This window comes from Oryx dammah, unplaced genomic scaffold (genome assembly GCF_014754425.2).
Source record: "Oryx dammah isolate SB20612 unplaced genomic scaffold, SCBI_Odam_1.1 HiC_scaffold_12, whole genome shotgun sequence".
Lineage (NCBI taxonomy): Eukaryota > Metazoa > Chordata > Mammalia > Artiodactyla > Bovidae > Oryx > Oryx dammah.
This window is the reverse complement of record NW_024070196.1, coordinates 16,980,966-17,001,356: the sequence shown is the minus strand read 5'-3', so window position 1 is coordinate 17,001,356 and position 20,391 is coordinate 16,980,966. Positions and strand designations below refer to the sequence as shown.

Below are 20,391 nucleotides of genomic sequence, written 5' to 3'. Positions count from 1 at the left end.
GTGTCTCCTTCCAGGGTGGGGAATGATCATGATGTAATCAGTATAATAAATTAACTTCAATTTTGATAGTGATCATCTCTAAATACAGTCTCACCAAATTGAAGCAGTGAGTTGGAGTCCCCAAGGTCAGATGTTGTTGAGGAAGAACCATAACCATTATACATTCCTTTTCCTGTACAAGGACACTGATCTTACTCTGAGGGTGAGATCAAGAAGATACCATAGCTTTGAAGGGAACCCTCCTATACTCTTGATGGGAATGTCAGTTGGTGCACCCACTATGCAAAACAGTCTGGAGGTTCCTAAAAATACTGCCACTCCAGGGCAAACATTTGGAAGAATAGAAAACAAAAAGTTACATACACACCAATGTTCATAGCAGCACTATTTATAGCAGCTAACACATGGAAGCAGCCTAATGTCCATTGACAGATGAATGGGTAAAGAAGATGTGGTACATATACACAATGGAATATTACTCAGCCATAAAAAATAACGAACTAATGTCATCCACAACAACATGGATGACCTGGAGATTATCACACTATGTAAAGTAAGTCAGACAAAGCCAAATATCATATGATATCACTTATATGTGGAATGTTTTTTTAAAAAGTACAAATCAACTCACTTGTAAAACAAAAACAGATTCACAGATATAGAAAACAAATTTATGGTTACTAAAGGGAAAAGGAGAGTAGTAATACATTAGGAGTATGTGATTAGTAGATACACACCACTAAATATAATAAACAACAAGCATTTACCATCTAGCACACGAAACCATATTCAGTATCTTATAATAACCTATATGGAAAACAATCTGAAGCTGTACACCTGAAACTAACACAATATTGTAAATCAACTGTAGTCAAATAAATGTTAAAAAGAAGAAGACAGCATAGATATCACAAAAAATATTGCAGTCAAAGTTAGTTTGTTGAACCTCTTATATAGTTTTTTAAAATACTTGGTACAACAGACACTAATTTAAATCATGGTAACCACCTTGCTTATTTTGATTTTTTAAGATTTTTAAAATGTGGGCCATTTTTTAAGTCTTTATTGAATTTGTTAGAATATTGCTTCTGTTGTTCATATTCTGGTTTTTTGATCCTGAAAGCTTATGGGATCTTAGCTCCTCGACCAGGAATCAAACCCACACCCCCTGAATTGGAAAGTGAAGTCTTAACCCCTGGATCATCAGGGAAGTCCCAGCTAGCTTGTTTAAATCATGATCACTAACAGTTATTTCCAAGGGTCTTTTCTTATGGAGCACAGAGGATTAATAAAAAGCACTGGCGGAAATTAGCACCGCTGCTTGCGTTATTTTCTAACGAGAGATGAGATTCCCCATGTCTTTCCTGAACCTGACACTGCCTGGTATTAACTACAATCGGAGGTCTGAGCAGTCCTCGGGGCTTTCCTTTTCTATGTTTAATTGAAAACACATAAAAGGGCAAATTTCTGTCTCTTAAAAGACATATGGCTTTAAGCTAGGAGTGACAAGGCACTTCATCTCATCCACTCTAATTAGAGATTCGGGCAATGGCAAGCACTGGATAGTTCCTACTTTATTTCTCCAGCTTCAGCCTCATTGTGATTCTGGTGCTGCCTATATTTGGGCTTCCCAGGTGAGGCTAGTGATAAAGAACCTGCCTGGCAATGCAGGAGACATAAGAGACGTGGGTTCGATCCCTGGGTCAGGAAGATCCCCTGGAGGAGGGCATGGCAACCCACTCCAGTATTCTTGCCTGGAGAATCCCATGGACAGAGGAGCTGGGTAGGCTACAGTCCATGGGATTGCAAAGAGTCAGACACGACTGAAGTGACTGAGCATGCGTACACACCATAACATTTTCCTTTGTCGCAAAATTCTATTTCAGACCTTAATATTGTCCTTCCATTCCCCTGATGATAATACGGTACATTTTGCACCACAGTTAGATAATCCCCCAAAGATTTTCCACTATCCTCTGCCACTCAACATCAACTGTATCATACAATCTTGGACCTCCTACCAGGGGTCAATTGAAGACTTCCTGACCCTCAAGTTAGTTGTCCTTTTCTCCCACAATCCTAATAGATGAAATAAAATAACTTCTCAGTGCTAAACACACCTTATTTACCCCTTACCTTCAGCATCCTTAGCCCTAAACTCAGCCAGGCTGGGATAACTGGAAAAGACTTAGGTTAACTTAGGTGAGGTGGACACAGGAGCTAGAGTAGATTTCCCTGCTCCCAATCATTGTTAATGTGCCACCAAACTCTCTGTGGGGTCCCTGTCAAAATTCTTGCTTCTTTACTCCCCTTCATTCTCACCCTTTGTTTGGTTTTTGTTTTGTTTTATTTTGGGGGTGTTTTTTGATCAAATAAATAGTTCTACCCAATTCAGTGTTTATTTGCTTTGTTCTGGTTATTATCTTTACCCCAGCCCATTACCTTAATTCTGCATAGCTTACATTTTCTTTTCATTGGTAAAGCCCATTACTAGAAGCTGTACACATTTACCTTGTAATTCTGTGTATTTCCTTGGTCTTCCATTAAAAGAATTATATGGGGAATTCACACACAGGGGGTCCCCTAAGCACAGTGTCTAACATAGTTTCAGGGAAGTGCAACACAAATCAGCATAAAACCAATCAGGGTTATCACTGTCCACAACATTTTTTAAAAATTTTTTATTGGAGGATAACTGCTTTACAGTGCTGTGTTAGTTTCTGCTGTACAACGTCACATATGAGTCATATCTATGTGTGTGTATATATATGTATCCCTTCCCTCTTGAGCCTCCATCCCACCCTTCTAGGTCATCACAGAGCACCAGGCTGGGCTCCCTGTGTTATACAGTGCCTTCCCTCTAGCTGTCTATTTTACACATGGTAGTCAATGCTACTTTCTCAATTCACTCCACCCTCTCCTTTCCCTGCTGTGTCCCAAGTCCATTTTTTGTGTCTGTGTCTCCATTCCTTCCCTGTAAATAGGTTCATCAGTACTGTTTTTCTAGATTCCATATATAGGCTTTAATATACAAAATTTGTTTTTCTGACTTACTTCACCCTGAATAACAGGCTCTAGGTTCACCCACCTCATTACAATTAACTCAAATTCATTCCTTTTTATGGCTAAGTAACATTCCATTGTGTATATGTACCACAACTTCTTTATCCATTCATCTGTCGATTGTCCTTAACATTTTTAATGCTTCCACGGAAGTAATCCATTTCACTGTTAGTGGAAGGAGTGTATAGTTTTCCTTCCCAGTATAAACTTGCCGCATTCCAGAGTTCACACACTTCAAAAGAAGACTTGATGTTTTATTTGTGTCCTCTATGGACTGGGGGCTTCCCTGGTGGCACTAGTGGTAAAGAACCCACCTGCCAATGCAGGAGACATAAGAGATGTGTGTTCAATCCCTGAGTCAGGAAGATCCCCTGGAGGCGGGCATGGCAACCCACTCCAGTGTTCTTGCCTGGAGAATCCCATGGACAGAGGAGCCTGGAGGGCTGCCGTCCACAGGGCTGCAAGGAGTGGGACACGACTGAAGTGACTCAGCACACACGGATGTACATGAATCAAACTGAGCACCGTAACAAAATGTTGATTAGCAGCCATACCAAACAACTCTTCCCGTTAAGCAGCTTCTAAATCAACAGTGCCTTGGCTGTTTAGTCTGAGAATCCAAGAAAGCAGAGATTCCTCTGTACTACTCAGAAATACAACCAAACTCCATTACACTATAGCCTTTGTTTTCCATGTAGGCATATCCAGTAAGACCTGGTTGAAATTTAGAAGTTAGTTCAGAGACCTAAGTAGGTCCTACCTTTTTGAAGCCAGAATTCTAATCTTAGGATTTAACTATCATTTAGCCAGCCACATGGGAAAAGAAAGCCAAACAGAATAGGAGAGAGAGAAGGCCGGTCTTCCTTGAGGCACAGGACTGGTTTAATGTATCTGCTGCTGCTGTTGCTGCTGCTGCTAAGTCACTTTAGTTGTGTCCAACTCTGTGCGACCCCACAGACGGCAGCCCACCAGGTTCTGCCGTCCCTGGGATTCTCCAGGCAAGAACACTGGAGTGGGTTGCCATTGCCTTCTCCAATGCATGAAAGTGAAAGTGAAGTCGCTCAGTTGTGTCCAACTCTTAGCGACCCCATGGACTGCAGCCTACCAGGCTCCTCCATCCATTGGATTTTCCAGGCAAGAGTACTGGAGTGGGGTGCCATTGCCTTCTCCTAGTTACAAGCAAATGAATTTGTGGCAGACAAGGAAATCATATGCAGAAGGCGTTATAATGGACAGTGATCCTACTTCCAATAAATCAGTTCAATCAACTTCCTGAGTTCTGACCAAACGGGTGAGCATTCTCCTCTCCCGGAGAAAAACCTGGACAGACATGGGCTAACAGGCAGCATGGAGACAATAAGAAGAGTTCCTCTCTGCCCCTCCCCCACTCAGTGTAACACCTTGAAAAGGTAAAAGAATTATATAATTGTACTACAGAATTATCCCACTCTCTAGTATATGAAGGTATTATGTAATACTAGACCCCTGAAATAGAAGTTTGTTTCTAGATCTTAATTTGCCAGATTGGCTGTGTAACGTTGCCTTTTGAATATTTTTTATGTACAAAAAAAAAATATTCATTGAGATGATCTTTAAGTTCCTTTCAAGATCTGAGCCTATGTTTTATTATTATAGTATATGTCCAGATTTCATTACCAAATTGATTGCTTCTATGGGTCAGGGATGATGACTTATCCACCCTTCACATGTCTCAGTTCAGTTCAGTTCAGTTCAGTTCAGTCACTCAGTCGTGTCTGACTCTTTGTGACCCCATGAATCGTAGCACGCCAGGCCTCCCTGTCCATCACCATCTCCTGGAGTTCACTCAGACTTGCGTCCATAGCACTTTTTAAAAAAATGTGGTTGAGGTGTGGAACAGTGTGTACTGCTGCTTCAATCTGTGTTAACAATGAGACAGAGGGAGGGAATATTATATATACCTGTCTCTCCCTCTCTCTATATATATATATGTATATATACACACACACACACTTTCATAGAACACCCCTGAAGGTATAAGAAACTAACACTGGTTGCTTTCGAGCAAGGGGCTGAGGGACCAGGGGTTGTGCACGGGTGGGTAGAAGTCATTTTTCAATGTAAGTTGTCCTTTGTCCTTATATCTTACTCTCCCCTTGGTCTTTCTTCTCCAACCATACTGTCCTTTTACTATTCCTCCAACTTATGAAGTAAGCTCCTGATTCAAGCCCTTCGCATTTGCTATTCTAGTGTCTAGAATACTCTTCCTCCAGATTCTCTCCCTCTCTTACTTCACTCAGATCACTACTCAAGTGGCACCGTAACACGGAGACCGCCCTGACTACACTGTATGTAAAAACACTCCTTCCTTTCCCTAATACCCTTTTACTTTAGTACCGCCTGACATACTAAATGTTTGCATTTATTTGGTGTATGACTCCCTTTTAAGATACTGCCTGGTGCATAACAGCCAATGAACAGATTGCTTAATTAATACATTGTCTGAGGTTGGATTTAAAAAAAAAATCATGTACATAAATTATTTTTTCAAGAAAAAATAAACACCAGTTAAGGGATAAATGTCCTATGAATTGACGATTAGATATTTATCATGAAAGGACAAGGTCTAAACTTCTTTATTCAGAGTACAGGGCTCTCCTTATCTTCCTGCTAGTGGCCATGGGCCAGTCATTCAACATAAATTCCGTTTCCTCATCCATAAAGTGCTAGTTACTTCACAGAGTTAAGACTAAATGTAGGTGAAAGTGCTTTTGTAACCTGGGCGCTATGAAAGTTATACAAAGCACATCGCTTCTCCAGTGCTTGGAATCTAGGAGTAGTATACGGTTTGAACTTGTGCAACTGACCTGAAGTTGAAGGAGAGCGAAGTCTTCACAGTCGGTCTGACAAAGACCTATCTTTGACGCGGGACACGCCGCGAGGTAGCCGTTGTCAGGGCAACTGTCGGGCGTCTCCAGCATCCGAGCATGCGCGACGGGGCCCCTCAGTGCGTCATTCTTTCAGAGATCGCGAATGGTGGATTTCGGGCCAATCGGAGAAGCCGGTGGGGGCGGGGCGGGGACGGGCAGTGTCTTGGGGAAGGCGTTCCCACCGCGTCGCTCCCCGACTTCCGGGTCGCGGTGCTTGCAGGGAGCGCACGGCTAGTAGCGTCGTTTCCGTTGCCGGCAGTTTGCAGTTGGGGAAACCGAGGCAGCTCCAGCTCCTCCTAGTTCTTCCACTCCCTTGAGGTGGCTGCTGTTTGTTTTCCTCTCGCCCGGTGCTGCTTGGGTGCGGCTTCGCTGGAGGCGCGCGAGCCCCGTGGCGCTCTGCGGAAAGTCCAGTGGGCGTCCGGGCCGGCGGGGCTTTGTGCGAGCCGTTCCCTCCCACTTGGCGGACAGGGCGCGAGCTGGGTTCGGCCAGACTCCGGGAGGGGGCCTCGGCGGCGCAGCGACCCCCAAAGGGCTGGGGAGCTTCGGCGCCGCGAGGCTGGCGTTCCCTCTGCTTGGCAGTTCGGCTTCTTTTGTTCTGATGAGCGCGGACCAGATGGATTCTTTTTAAAGTCACAGTTCAGCCCCTCTCTGATTGCACAGATTCTGCGCTGACTTGAGAGGATTTCGAATTTGACAATCCCTCGGGAGACGATGTATCGGTGGGAATATTTAAGCCAGGAAGGAGATGAGCTTTTTCTTTAGTTTTTAAGTAACTCCTCCTGCCTTGCATTTACCCGACCCCGCTTCATTTAAGAACCGAAGATTGTTTTCTTAGGGCATAAAGCTTAAGTTTTATCGAAGGTGTAGTTTATCACTCTTTTTAGTATTTCTGCCCTTCACCTGTTGAATGGAAAATCAGCAATTAGCCAGGGTGTGATCTACTCCGTGTTCAACTTTTGTACTTCAATTTGTAAGCTATATGTAGTGTTTTTGTTTGCTGGGATCACCTGACTGGGACACATTTAACAGTTATCCACGGGGTTAAGAAGAATTGTTCCTTATACAAACAATTCTGTTATATGCTGTACTTGATTTAATCGTTGCTTAGCTGAGGTTCTTTCGTTCTTGGGCTGTTGATCCCTATTCTCTAAGAAATTAAATAGTGAACCGAGAGCCTGAATCTAAGTAAATAGTTTGATTTTTACAGTTAATTGTTTAAAAGAGGTAAATAGACCGTTTGACCAGCATCATTTAATTAGTATAAATGGCGTATATTACACTTGTCATAGTTTTCTTAGATGCCTAACACTACTACAAAACAGACATGATGGATTAACAATATAATTTGGGATTCAATGAGTTGGATAAACTAATTTTTCCCTTTTAAAAAATCGAATTTAGGGTTATTAAACCTGTCATATTTCCTTTCGCAGGGGAAAAAAATGTTTATTGCTTTGTGGGAGTTCTTCTATGGGCACTTTTTTCGATTTTGGATGAAATGGCTCTTACGACAGATGACTGGAAAATGTGAATTGCAGCGAATTTTTGATACCTATGTAGGTGCACAAAGGACGCACAGGATAGGTAATGTTTTTCAAAAAAATGGTTAAAAACGAATAAGATTCTAACTGTTTTTCTCAGTAGTGATAGTGACAGATGCGTATCATGATCAAATCACAATCTGTTTCATGATCTTTGACTCCTTCTAACTCTGAAACTGATCTTATGGAAAAAGAAACTTATTTAATTCATCAGTTGTATCTTAGATTATGCTTGCAACCTACTTTCTAGAAAAGAATCGCTCTACTGCTATCACCCCTTTGAAATTTTCACTTGAGTAAAGGAGATCCGTTTTTACATTCAGCATCCTTCAGTCTTAATCTCTCAGTGCAGTTCATGAAAGAATAATCTGGTAATTCCTAAGATCATTAGACTGGAAATCTGATCTGTCATACTGTGTAGCCAGTAGCCACATGTGGCTGTTGAACACTTGAAATGTGACTGGTTTGAATTGAGATGTGCAGAGGTATAAAATATATGCTGGATTTCAAAGACTATGTGAACAAAGAATGTAAAGGTGTCTCTCTAATAATTGTTTATATTCATTGTATGTTGAAGTGATAATATTTTGGATTATTGGGTTAAAAAATGTTACTTTTATCAGTTTCTGTTACTCTTATATGGCTACTAGAAAATGTTAAGATGTAAATGTTAAATGTGAACATACATGGTTCACATTTGGGCTTGCATTATATTTCTGTTGAACAGTGCTGGTCTAGAACCTTCTAAAATTGATCCGCTTTCCATGCTAAATTGAAAATACTACTTTAAGTTAGAACACAGATGAGTGAGAAGTGTGCCTGAGGTCATTTCTCTTTGACCAGAGTAAGGCAGACGAGGGATGGACTGCACTTCATGTTCGGGTGTTAAATGGGAAAATCATGACTTAACCAAAGCCTCTTTTGTGTTGAACAAGTGCGCTTCAACTAAGAAACCCACCCCCGTTAGATTTGAGGAGTGGGTGTTGGTAGCCAAGACAACAGGCAAAGAATGGCAGACGGTCAGGGAGGGAACCTCAGGGCATCTGGATGACTGAAGTTTAATTACTTCCCAAGATTTTTCACAGCTTTCTGACTGACTGAAATTCTTGCTTGATCTTAAGAGTTGCCCTTTTGACTGCTCTGAAGAGAGCAAAGTACCTCTTGATAAGAAAAAAATGTGAAATTTATTGTATCATCTAGAGCTATTAAAATAATTTGTTATTTTCTTGGTATTTATAATATTCATTTATAGAGTAATTCACAAGCAGTATTTAAGTAATAATATTCTTTTGCTTCTTTTCAGAAAATTCCTTGACATACTCCAAGAATAAGGTAGGATCATATCAAGGTAATAATTCTAGAAAATTAACTTGGAGATACTTTTTCTTTAAAAGAATGTCTCAGTTTTAGAGTTAATTATTTTTAGGGTGCTATTAGAAGAGTCTTTGCTGTAAAGAGTATTGTGTGAAGTTTTCCCACTTAAGAAGTAGTATTCTATTTTTTAAAACACTTTTTTCTCTTTGTTTGTGTGTGAGGAGGGGGGAGCATACAATACTTGTCACAAAGAAGTATTTGAATAACTTGTTCTGTTCTGAGGTTTTGCTTGTTTATTTTACCTTAAAACTTGATAACCTGTGGGACAGCAAAGTGTTTAGGGGGAGAGCCTTCTCATAGATTGTGTCCTTAGGATAGGTTTAGATAGTTATTTGGGTTTTCAATAGAAAACCTTTTGGTCCAAAATAAGTCACGTTTATTACTCATGCTATTGATCGTCAGCTACTGCTGTATTGTTGTTGTTTAGTCGCTAAATTGTGTCCTACTTTGTCACCTCATGGACTGTAGCACACTAGGCTCCTCAGTCCTCCACTATCTCCACAGTTTGCTCAAATTCGTGTCCATTGAGTCAGTGACGCTGTCCAACCACCATCCTCTGCCACCCACTTCTCATTTTGTCTTCACTCTTTCCCAGCATCAGAGTCTTTTCCAATGAGTTGGCTCTTCGCATCAGGTGGCCAAAGTATTTGAGCTTCAGCATCAGTCCTTCCAATGAATATTCAGGGTTGCTTTCCCTTAGGATTGACTGCCTCGATCTCCTTGCATTCCAAGGGACTCTTTTAAGAGTCTTCTGTGTAACAGACTTATAAAATCTCAGTGACATATACCAAAGTTAGTTATTTCTTGCTCATATATCTGTGGGCCGACTGGACAGGCTCTTCTTCAAGCTGGTGCCAAGTTCAGGTCTGTTCCAGTTATCTCATTCTGGGATCCAGATTGATTCATGGTGAATCGTTGGAGCTCCAACCACACAAACATATTTTAAGTTTTCTTGTGTCGTGTGTCATTAACATGCCTAGAATAAGTTACGTGGCCAAGCCCAAGCCAAGGGATGGAGAAACACATTCTGCTCACCATAAACCCATGTTAGACATGTGGGTATATAATTCAGTTACATGGGAATGAAAAATAGGGGCTGATTATTCAGTCTGACACATGCTATATTTCTCTATAGTAGTTCACAGTTTTTTTCCTCTGAATATAGATTTGTTGGTGTGGCAGAGGTAGAGTGTGGGTCACCTAGACTCTTGTTTGAATAACATAGTAGATCACAACAAACTGTGGAAAATTCTTAAAGAGATGGGAATAGGAGACCACCTGACCTGCCTCCTGAGAAATCTATATGCAGGTCAAGAAGCAACAGTTAGAACTGGACATGGAACAATAGACTGGTTCCAAATCGGGAAAGGAGTACGTCAAGGCTGTATATTGTCACTCTGCTCATTTAACTTATGTGCAAAGTACATCATGTGAAATGCCGGGCTGGAGGAAGCACAAGCTGGAATTAAGATTGCCTGGAGAAATACCAATAACCTCAGATATGCAGATGACATCACCCTTATGGCTGAAAGCAAAGAAGAATTCAATAACCTCTTGATGAAAGTGAAAGAGGAGAGTGAAAAAGTTGGCTTAAAACTCAACATTCAGAAAACTAAGATCATGGCATCTGGTTCCATCACTTCATGGCAAATAGATGGGGAAACAGTGAGAGACTACTTCTGGGGGCTCCAAAATCACTGCAGACGCTGATTGCAGCCATGAAATTAAAAGATGCTTGCTCCTTGGAAGAAAAGCTATGACCAACCTAGACAGCATATTAGAAAGCAGAGACATTACTTTGCCAACAAAGGTCCGTCTAGTCAAAGCTATGGTTTTTCCAGTAGTCATGTATGGATGTGAAAGTTGGACTATAAAGAAAGCTGAGCATGGAAGAATTGATGCTTTTGAACTGTGGTGTTGGAGAAGACTCTTGAGAGTCCCTTGGACTGCAAGGAGATCCAACCAGTCAATCCTAAAGGAAATCAGTCCTGAATATTCACTGGAAGGACTAAAGCTGAAGCTCCAATACTTTGGCCACCTGATGTGAAGAACTGACTCATTTGAAAAGATCCTGATGCTGGGAAAGATTGAAGGTGGGAGGAGAAGGGGATGATAGAGGATGAGATGGTTGAATGCTATCACCAACTCGATGGACTTGAGTTTGAGTAAGCTTCAGGAGTTGGTGATGGACAGGGAAGCCTGGCGTGTTATAGTCCATGAGGTCGCAGAGTCAGATACGACTGAGCGACTTCACTGTCACTATACATCTATAACTTTTTTAGCTATTTATATATGTTTGTATTTGGTCGTGATGTACAATGTGGATCTAGAGTTTAGGGTCAAACAATTTTGACTTGCTACTAGTGTCTAATGATACTGATATGAGTTCCTGATTCATGCCAGAAAGAAAATGGACACTGTTTAATGTTGCAGAGTGACCTATAAAATAGGTGCTTTACTGATATAGTCTTTTATTTATAAATGGTCAGTATAACTCATACATGAATGAATATTGTGGTGGGGAGCAATGCAGAGTCATGCCTTTTTGTTCAGAATCTTACAGAATCTTATTTTGTTCAGAATCTCTTTCTCTCCTTCTTTAATGAGACTGTAGGGATCTAGAGTGTTACCAAATTGCTGATTCTAAAAATTTGTTTATACCTATCCACCCATATAGTTCCTTTAATAACTTGGAACACAATTTTATGAAGTAACAACATCATAAATTGTAGATGAACATCTGGAGAGATTCTGGACCTGGGAACTCTCTTTCACAGATCTGTCTGTGTAACTATTATTACTAAAATTGATTTTAACATTATGAGTCATGGAATTTGCTAGTGGGATTTCATGTGTTGTAAAATTATGCCCGAATTGAGACTGTATATAAGATGTTACTTTTTAAGAATTCTAGAGCCTTGGTCAAATCCTTGAGCAAAGATTTGAGTGATTGCTATATGGTCAACATTCCATCAGGGTCTTTGGGATACGAAACAGGAAGTAAAGAACAAAATCTAATGTAATTATAAAAAGGCATCTGGAGATGTAAGAGGTAAGGTGGGCTGAGGTGAAATGTCTGGAAGCTTTAAGGTAGTAGTTGCAAGTTTAAAGGAACTAAAATGTTCATTATCTTTTATCTCCTTTACTGGATACTAAAGTTCACTAGAGAACTACACATTAAAATTGTATTCTTATGATTTTATGATTTGAAAATTGCTAATTGTGTTTTCAAGAGCATACTAAAAAGAAATGGTCAACAAGTGGGTGGTTAAATACTTACTGAATTAAATTACAGGAGCTTTGTTTTCTTAAAGTTTTAAATCTAGCGTAAACTTGTCAATAAGCTAATGGGCGAAGTCCCATCAGTTTAGACATATAATTTATGGTGTGTGTTGTATCTCATTTGTATACTTCATTTATCCATACTTTGTAGAGTAAAATTGATTTCTGATTTTGTGATATTTCCATTAACTTGCTCTACTTTTTTATTTCTATGAAAAAAGTCTAAGTTCAGCTTCTGTCACTTTCTTTGACTTTGTGCAAGTTACTCATTGTAAAAGGAAGGTATTAATATCCACATAATTGTTTTAAGACTAGAGATGTTAATATGGAAGCAGTAATATATAAAAATCATGTTTTCAAAGTCAGTGAATGTAACTTGCTACATTAACAAAGTAAATCAGAAAAATATGGTCATTTCAGTAGATATTTAAAAAACTGTTGTGACAGAACTTAATACCCATTCATAGTCAAAAACAGTCAACTAACTAGGAATAAAAGGAACTTCATCATCATATTAAAGGCTGGCATGATATACAACACTGAAATATTGAATGCTTTGCATGTTCAGTTGGGAAAAAATGAGGATATTTACTCTCCTTTTATCCAGCATTGTGCTGGAAGACCTAAGCAGTGTAGTAAGGCAAAGAAAATAAATCTAAGACATAATGAGTGAAAAGAAATAAACTGTCTTTATTAACAGATGACATAGTTTATGAGTATAGAAGATCCTAAGAAATCTAAAAATTACTAGCATTATTAGTAAATGAATTTAGCAATGTCATAGGACTTAGTATGTTTCTGTATGTTAAGATAAACTTCTTAGAAACAAAAAAGAGAATAATTCCACTTACAGTAGCATATACTCAGGGATAAATTTAATGAAAGCTGTGTAAGACTCCCACATTACAATTCCTTTTCCTGAGAAAACTTAAAATGGAAAGATATACTGTATTCATCAATTAGAAGAGTCAATATTGTTATGATGCCAATCCCCAAACTGACCTGTGGATTCAATGCAATTCCAGTCAAAATCCCAGCAAGTTATTTTTGAAGGGAGTGGCAAGCTCATTTAAAGTCGATACAGAGTTTTATGGGACCTAGTATAGCCCAAATAGTCTTCTCAAAGAACAAAGTTAAAAGACATATACTGTCTGACTTCCAAGACTTTCTAGGCAAAGAGATAAATATAACAGGTGAGAGAACAGAAATAGGCCATATGTAATTTTTAAAAAGAATACTAAAGCAATTCAGTGAGATCAGCAAAGTATTGGAAAACCAGTAACGTGCAGGGACAATTGGAACCAAATTGGGAGGGTGGGAGGTGGGGAGGCTCCTATCACTTTCTTCTTGTGAAAATTAATTAGATATGGACTTTAGACCTATATTTAAAATGTTAAACCTTCTCAAAGAAACCATAGGAGAATATACATCTTCTACCATGGGTTAAGCAGAAGTTTCTTTTAGAGAAGACATAGCATTACCATTTAAGAAAAAAATCGAAAAATTAGACTTCATCAGAATAAAAACTAGTTACCAAAAACGCCTTTAAGAAATGAATTGGCAAGCCACAGAGAAACAGCACATATGTTTGATTAAGGACTTATATCCAGTAAAGAACTTTTTAGAACTCAGTAATAAAAAGACAGCACATTTGCCCTTTTGAAAATATTCCTTTCTTTCCCCAGCTATAAGAGATTTTTCTCATACAGCTTTCTTTCACACAAATAGGTTTTACAGAAAGCTACACTTGTTGTTCAGAGTGAAGTGGACAGATGTGTAGAAGATATAATGAAGGAAAAGAATATTAACCCTGAGAAGGATGCCAGGTGTGTGTTTTTACAGTATTCTCATTTATCGTGTGCTTACATCCTGTGGGGTTAAAGATCACACAAAGTTGTGAAACATTAGAGGTGAAAGGTTTGTGAAAATCGTCCAAGTCAGTCCTTACACTTCACTCGATGAGGAAGTGAGGTCCAGAGAGGTGAGCAGTAGGAGATGTAAAACCTGTATCTCTGGGTCCCAGGACTTCCCTGGTGGCTTAGACGGTAAAGTGTCTGCTTCAATGTGGGAGACCTGGGTTTGATCCCTGGGTCAGGAAGATCCCCTGGAGGAGGAAATGGCAGCCCACTCCAGCACTCTTGCCTGGAGAATCCCATGGACGGAGGAGCCTGGTAGGCTACAATCCATGGGGTCGCAAAAAGTCGGACACGACTGAGCGACATCGCTCACTCACTCACTGGGTCCCAGTCCAGTACTATTGCCAATTTATCATCTGCCTTCTCTAAAATGGCTTACCAGTACTTCCCCAAAGTTAAATGTAACTTCAGCACCTGTGTCCTCCTTTGTCTTTCAAAATTCAGTTCCTCCACCCTCCTTCAGGAAGGTCCTCTATTACACAGTTAACCCATTGTCCATGTAGTCACTGATTTGCTCTTGCTCCTCCCCAAATGAATTTTGAGTTCCATAAGAGAAGGACTTGACTTATTCCAGTTTTGTGTTCTCAGCACTAGTTTATTGAGATAGTAAATATTTAGCAATTTTTTCTTCATTTGGTATTTTGTATATGGATATTGAGGAAACAGGGAAAGGTACAGGAACTGTGCCGATAATTCCACGGAAGAAGGAACGTTTGAGCTGAACCTCATTGAGTGGGTCGGGGAGGACATTGCATGCAGAGAAGGAGGCTACAAGGCACAGAGCCCTTGAGGATCTGGCAATGAGAGGGAGCCCTTTGCGGCCACAGCGTTGGATAGACACAGAGCAGAGGCTGGAGAAGCGAGTGGGTGTGAGGTCAGAGACATGCTGCAAGAAGGCTCACGTGCCACATTGAAAAACTTGGATTTGTCCTCTGGTTTTTTTTTTTTTTAAGCGAACAAGCTTCATGATCAGATATGTATTTTAGGAAGATGGAGGGTAAGTTTGAGGATCTAGAAGGCTGGTAGAAGGGATAAAGACAAAAAAGAAACTGAGTCATTTGGACAAGAGACGATGAGCCATAAATATGCCAGCTTAAACAGATATATGATGGGGGCTTTAAAGGACATTTCAGAGCCAGAAAGGAGAAGGTCTCGGGGACCTTTTGGTGTGTTTTTGATGGAGAAGAGTGTCAGAACTCAGAGCATTCTAGCTTGGGGAACTAGCTTAGTGATTCCATGGATAGACTGAGAGACTGAGTTGAGAAGGAGCATGCTTCTTCAGGGAAGATAAGCTGTTGTGTTTGGAGAACTGGGAGAACCTGTCATGCCGATGTGTGTTGTTTCATCCTTGGGAAACCAGGTCTGCTGTTAATACTGAGCAATAAAAATTGGGAAATATGTGAGTCTGTGCAGAGAAAATGTGAAAAGAAGTGAACAAATGAAGGATTTGCACACTTTACAGTTTGCAGAGTTTGCTTTTCCTATGCATCTTGCTCTCTTTCTAGGCCTTGTTCTATCTTATCCTACGTGATACTTTGTATGTTTTGTGTTTTCAGAGGCTCTTGATGCTTATTGTATGCAGCTGAAAACTAGAAATTGCTTTCTAAATAGACATATGAACCACAAGCTATGGAAGGTGTTACTTTATTGTGGTAGGAAGGTATGTTTTTTAAAAATGATGATTTTTGTCATTTTCAGTTTTAAAATCTGCATGAAGGCATGCTTACTACAGATATCCGGTTACAAACAGCTCTATTTGGATGTAGAAAGTGTGAGAAAAAAGCCATATGATTCTGATAACCTGCAACATGAAAAGCTGCTTATCAAGGTAAGTTTTTGGCATTCTGTTTTAGAGTGACACTGGAAAATAGATCAGGCTTAAGATAGTAAGGCCTGTGTGCAACGTCTAGAAGCTTACACAGGTATCTGATTTCTTTGCCTCTTAGAAAATGTAATCATGCTGGTGAAAGATTTTTCATTAACTATTTTTGTAATTTTCTGATAAGAAGCAATAAGATATTCAAATTTTATTTTAATGTTTTTTAAATTCTGAAATAAATCATAAACTTAAAAAGGGAGATCTTTTCAACTGAGAAGTATGAGTCCACAAGCTTCAGACTTTTTCCCCCCCCCTTACGTTTTATAGAATTTCTCATATAAATTAGGCATCTTTTCAGCTTCCTCTCAAACTGTGAACATTGAAGTCCCTTTTCAGATCATTATGTCAGATCTTTGGGGATTTATGAAACATGCTGAATATTGCCACAATAGATTTTAAAATTAAGGGAGTAAAGAAATTTACTTAGAACCTTCCTATTTCTTATTTCTGGAGTAGAAGTATATAAGGCCGGTGCGGTGCCAAAATGAGAGATTAAACTGGAGCAAGCTTTCCAAATCATCTACTTTAGTACTTTTGTTTGAGGGATGAGTTTAGTTCTGGGGCCTAGAGAAGATGAAGTCATTTGCTTCAAGAAGGTCTTAGAATGATCAGTTCTGAAACAAAAATGAGTCACCTTCCTGTCCACTGCATCTATTCTAATTGTATTTTTTAATGTTTTAAGTTAGGGAAGACAGCACAGAGCACCTGGTGTTTAGTTTAGTTATAAACTAAAAGTGCTGTGGAAAGAAACATCATTCCAGTAAGAGAGTATCTAAGTAAGAGACAAGTTTAAAAACAATAGCACTTTTTCCTTGTTTTCAGAAAGAGTATAAATACGCACTTCACCAAACTTTAAAAATAAAACTTGATTTTAGCAAAGAGGATAATAAAACTACTCAAAGGACTTTTGCTGCGGGTTGAGTTTTTATGTTTCAGGTGTTAGTATAGTTAGTGCCTGGCACTCACTGAGGCTAGACTGCTCTTTATAACCTTCTCATCATCATTATTCCCATAACTTCAGACCCTGTCTACACCATATCTTCTCTTTAGAGGAGTAAGACCCAAGTCCTCGCATTTTAGTCAGGGGAATTTTCATCTTGGTGATTCATCATGAAACTTACTGAAAGGTGAAGAGCCAGTGGCTGGCAGTGAATCACCCAGCCTCACACCCTCTCCTCAGCGTGGTCAGGGGCTGAGGAGATCCATGCCTCTTTAAGTGCAGTCTGAGGGCCACCTTCACTAAAGTTAACCAGTGTTTTAACGTTTAGAATCCAGAGTTCCACGTTGGCCTATGAAAACACAATCTCCAGGAGTGAAACCCAGAAATTTGATATTTACCCAGAGTAAATGTGGAATACTAATGGTCTTACCTTGTCTCTCACCACATTGTTGTGGGCCTCACTCTTGGCTTAATCAGATGCTTGCTGAGCTCATGGAGAGACGCTAAGGTGAGCAGGTGCATGTGTTAGTGATGAGAGGAGGGAGCAGAAAAAACCCAGTCTGATGACTGTCTTAGCTTCAGGGCCAGAGTCCTGACCCTGTCTTACAGTAAGGTCACAAAGTCTTCACATTTCATTCTAGGTAACAGGATACTCCTTTCATTAGGAGTCCTTTATCAACAATGCCTGAAATGATAGTGAAATGGAAAAAAAAAATGCAAGTATTTCTGTTTTGCAAGTTTTCACAAACTTTCTTATCAACTTTTGTTAAGTCTGTTTTGTTTGATGACTTGTGGTGTTGAATTTGGAAAATGACTGATTTTTTTTTTAAACTTTAGTTTGCATTGATTAGTTTGTTGCTATCCAGTAGTTGATAGCTGTTCTTAAACCCTCAGTCTTGAGGAATATATTTACTTACAGACAAGTCATACTTTTTTCTTTTAAAACTATGACAGTTTGTAAAAATAATGATCATATAGGTTTTAATGTTATTGGTATTGTTTCTCCATGATCCCCTCCCTATCTCAGACTTGTATTCCTTCTGACTAGGGACCAATCACCCGCCATTAAAATAAAGCCTACTTAAGAATATAGTGTTTGAGGCAAGGGCCAAGTGCCGAGGACTGTGTTCCTCAAGGAAGCAGTTTACCAAGTCTAGTGTATATGTATTTCTTAGTAAGTAAAGCCATCTTATTGTTTCAGATTTCTGTGTATTTGTTACCTTTTCAAAATCTGTCATTCTTTATATCAATCTTTTACATTGGAATAAGTGTGCTACATTTTTTAGGATAACTGAAACGTTCTCTAAAGTCTTTGTTGAGCCTGTGATTTGTCTACAAAAGTAGTTTAATTGAAAGCATTCAGCTTACCAGTATGTCAGCTGCGAGAAGGAAAATGTCTTGGTAATTAAGACCATCACTATTGTTTGTAATATGGAAGCATGTTTATACAGCTTTGGAATCTTCTAATGCCCACGAAAAAGTTGAAGGCTAGAATCTCCAAGCAGTGGGCTGACATTGGTTTCCAGGGTGATGATCCCAAAACAGACTTCAGAGGCATGGGCATACTTGGATTAATCAATCTTGTGTAAGTGAAAATAAACTTTCTTTTCTTCTCTAAATGAAATTCCATGTAATCTCCAATCTTGTTAAGTTTTAGTAAGAATTAATTTGGTTGTTTCATATTATCTCTGAATTTTAGTAGCTGCTGTGCTATTAGTATTTACTAATATGCTGGCAAAAATTTGAAGATGTTGGCCATATGCTTTGTCTGTGTGTGTGTGTGTGTGATTTCTTTACTTACCAACTTTTCCTCTTTCTCTTCCTACCTTTCTGATACCATTTAAGGAATTGTATGTACTCTTTTCCTACTCTTTTTATCTTTTTGCCTCTTCCTTCTTGGCTCTCTGATTCCATTTTAGGAAATATAAGCACACAAGATGAAAATAAAGTCTCTTCATACTTATTCTTCACCATCTGTGACAAGTGATCTAAATCCCTGACCTTTCAGAGCCTATATGAATTCTCTCTTGTTTTTCTTTTTTAATATTTATGCTTGGGCATATATGTGAAATCTCAAAATATGTAACTAAAATCAGAATTGATAACCAACTCTATTTTAGAGATTAACCTGGAAGAGTAATGTGGATATGAATGTGCACGTGGAGGTATTCTAGTGTTTGGGCCTGTCCTCGAGTAGTGATTTATAGGCTTATAAAATGCCTAGGGTGGGAACCCTAACCATAACAAAGTGCATATAATTGTTACTGTGAAAGAATTAATCCCCAAACTGAGCTAATTTATGTTAATATTGAGAAAAAATGTCTAGATCAATATGGATAAGGCTATTTGGGAGGAAAATAGAAGTTATAGTAGGGCTTTGATATTTACAGGTTTTTTTCCAGTAACAAAAGTATTTAATTTTCTGTAATACCTAAGTTTATGAGTAGGAAAGTTCCCTATATGTCTACTTTTCAAAAATAAAGCACAAAAGTCTGAAAAATAATGATAATAATAATTACAAAAAATGAGATTGCCAGTTTTTCACTTTGATAAACAGAAACTTGAATTTAAGTAGAATAAATGCAGTATGTTTTCACTTGGGAAAACTCTAAAATATATTAAAATTTATTATTGTTCAGAACACGTAGATCTTTTGTTTTTAGCCTTTAAAGTCCATCTTTTTTTCTTGGTACTTGTAAACTACACAGATAATTGGAGTTCAGTTAGATACACATTCTTCTAATGTTTCCTTTCTTAACTGTTGCTGAGTAACCTTGCTTTTGGCTCATTTCCTCAGAAATCAAGATTTTCAGCACTTGTCAGAAGATAATTTAGCTTAAAACTTAAATAATTTAATAGGATTTGATTCAGTTCTGTGGTAAGGGATTCTGATAGACCTTTAAATAATTTGCAGATATTTTTACTCTGTTTAGAGCTAGTAGCTACTAATTTGAAAAATGACTGAGATCCAGATATATTGTTTGATGGCCATTGATGTACTAGAAATGGTTGAAAATATAAAATTAGCTCTGACTTCTCTATAAGATTTGGTCTATAAGAACTCAAAAGAGGATGCATTGGTACACACCAACAGGATGTATGAGCTTTTATATATTTCTCTTCTGTACCTGCTAATACTTCTGTTTTATGGCCGGTATTTTAGTTATACCACTCATCAAGGAGGGTTTTGTTTCTGTTTGGTTTTTAAGCAAAAGGTAAGCAAAAGGAAAGCTATTGACTTTCTTCTGATTGCATTAACAATGGCATTAAGCAGTACAGACTTAAGTCACAACAGAAGGAATGAACTCAGGTGAAAGGAAGTGTCCCAAGAGGTAGACATTTTATAAGAAATGTGGAACAAACAGACAGAACTCTAAATTTTCCTTAAGATAGATTTTAAAAATCTCTTGTTGGATCATTTTTTTGTCAAAATACTTCAATATCTAGCAAAGGACCCATATCCTATACTAGATAGGCCTGATGGCTC

At 38.8% G+C, this 20,391-nt stretch overlaps 1 protein-coding gene across 2 annotated transcripts in view; it reads left to right on the top strand.

The window, feature by feature from the left end:
- The first annotated feature begins 6,102 nt into the window (after positions 1-6,102).
- The window catches only part of ELMOD2 (ELMO domain containing 2), a 28,219-nt gene continuing 13,930 nt past the window's right edge, over positions 6,103-20,391 (top strand). Inside the window, exons 1-6 of one of the 2 annotated variants that reach the window (XM_040250471.1) lie at positions 6,103-6,290; positions 7,406-7,556; positions 8,817-8,845; positions 13,898-13,995; positions 15,784-15,913; positions 18,356-18,489. In XM_040250471.1, coding sequence (XP_040106405.1) covers positions 7,415-7,556; positions 8,817-8,845; positions 13,898-13,995; positions 15,784-15,913; positions 18,356-18,489 — 533 coding nt within the window. In that variant the 5' untranslated portion in view covers positions 6,103-6,290; positions 7,406-7,414. Of the gene's footprint in view, positions 6,291-7,405; positions 7,557-8,816; positions 8,846-13,897; positions 13,996-15,783; positions 15,914-17,545; positions 18,490-20,391 lie in introns of both variants that reach the window. The other variant, XR_005722890.1, reaches the window with a different exon arrangement.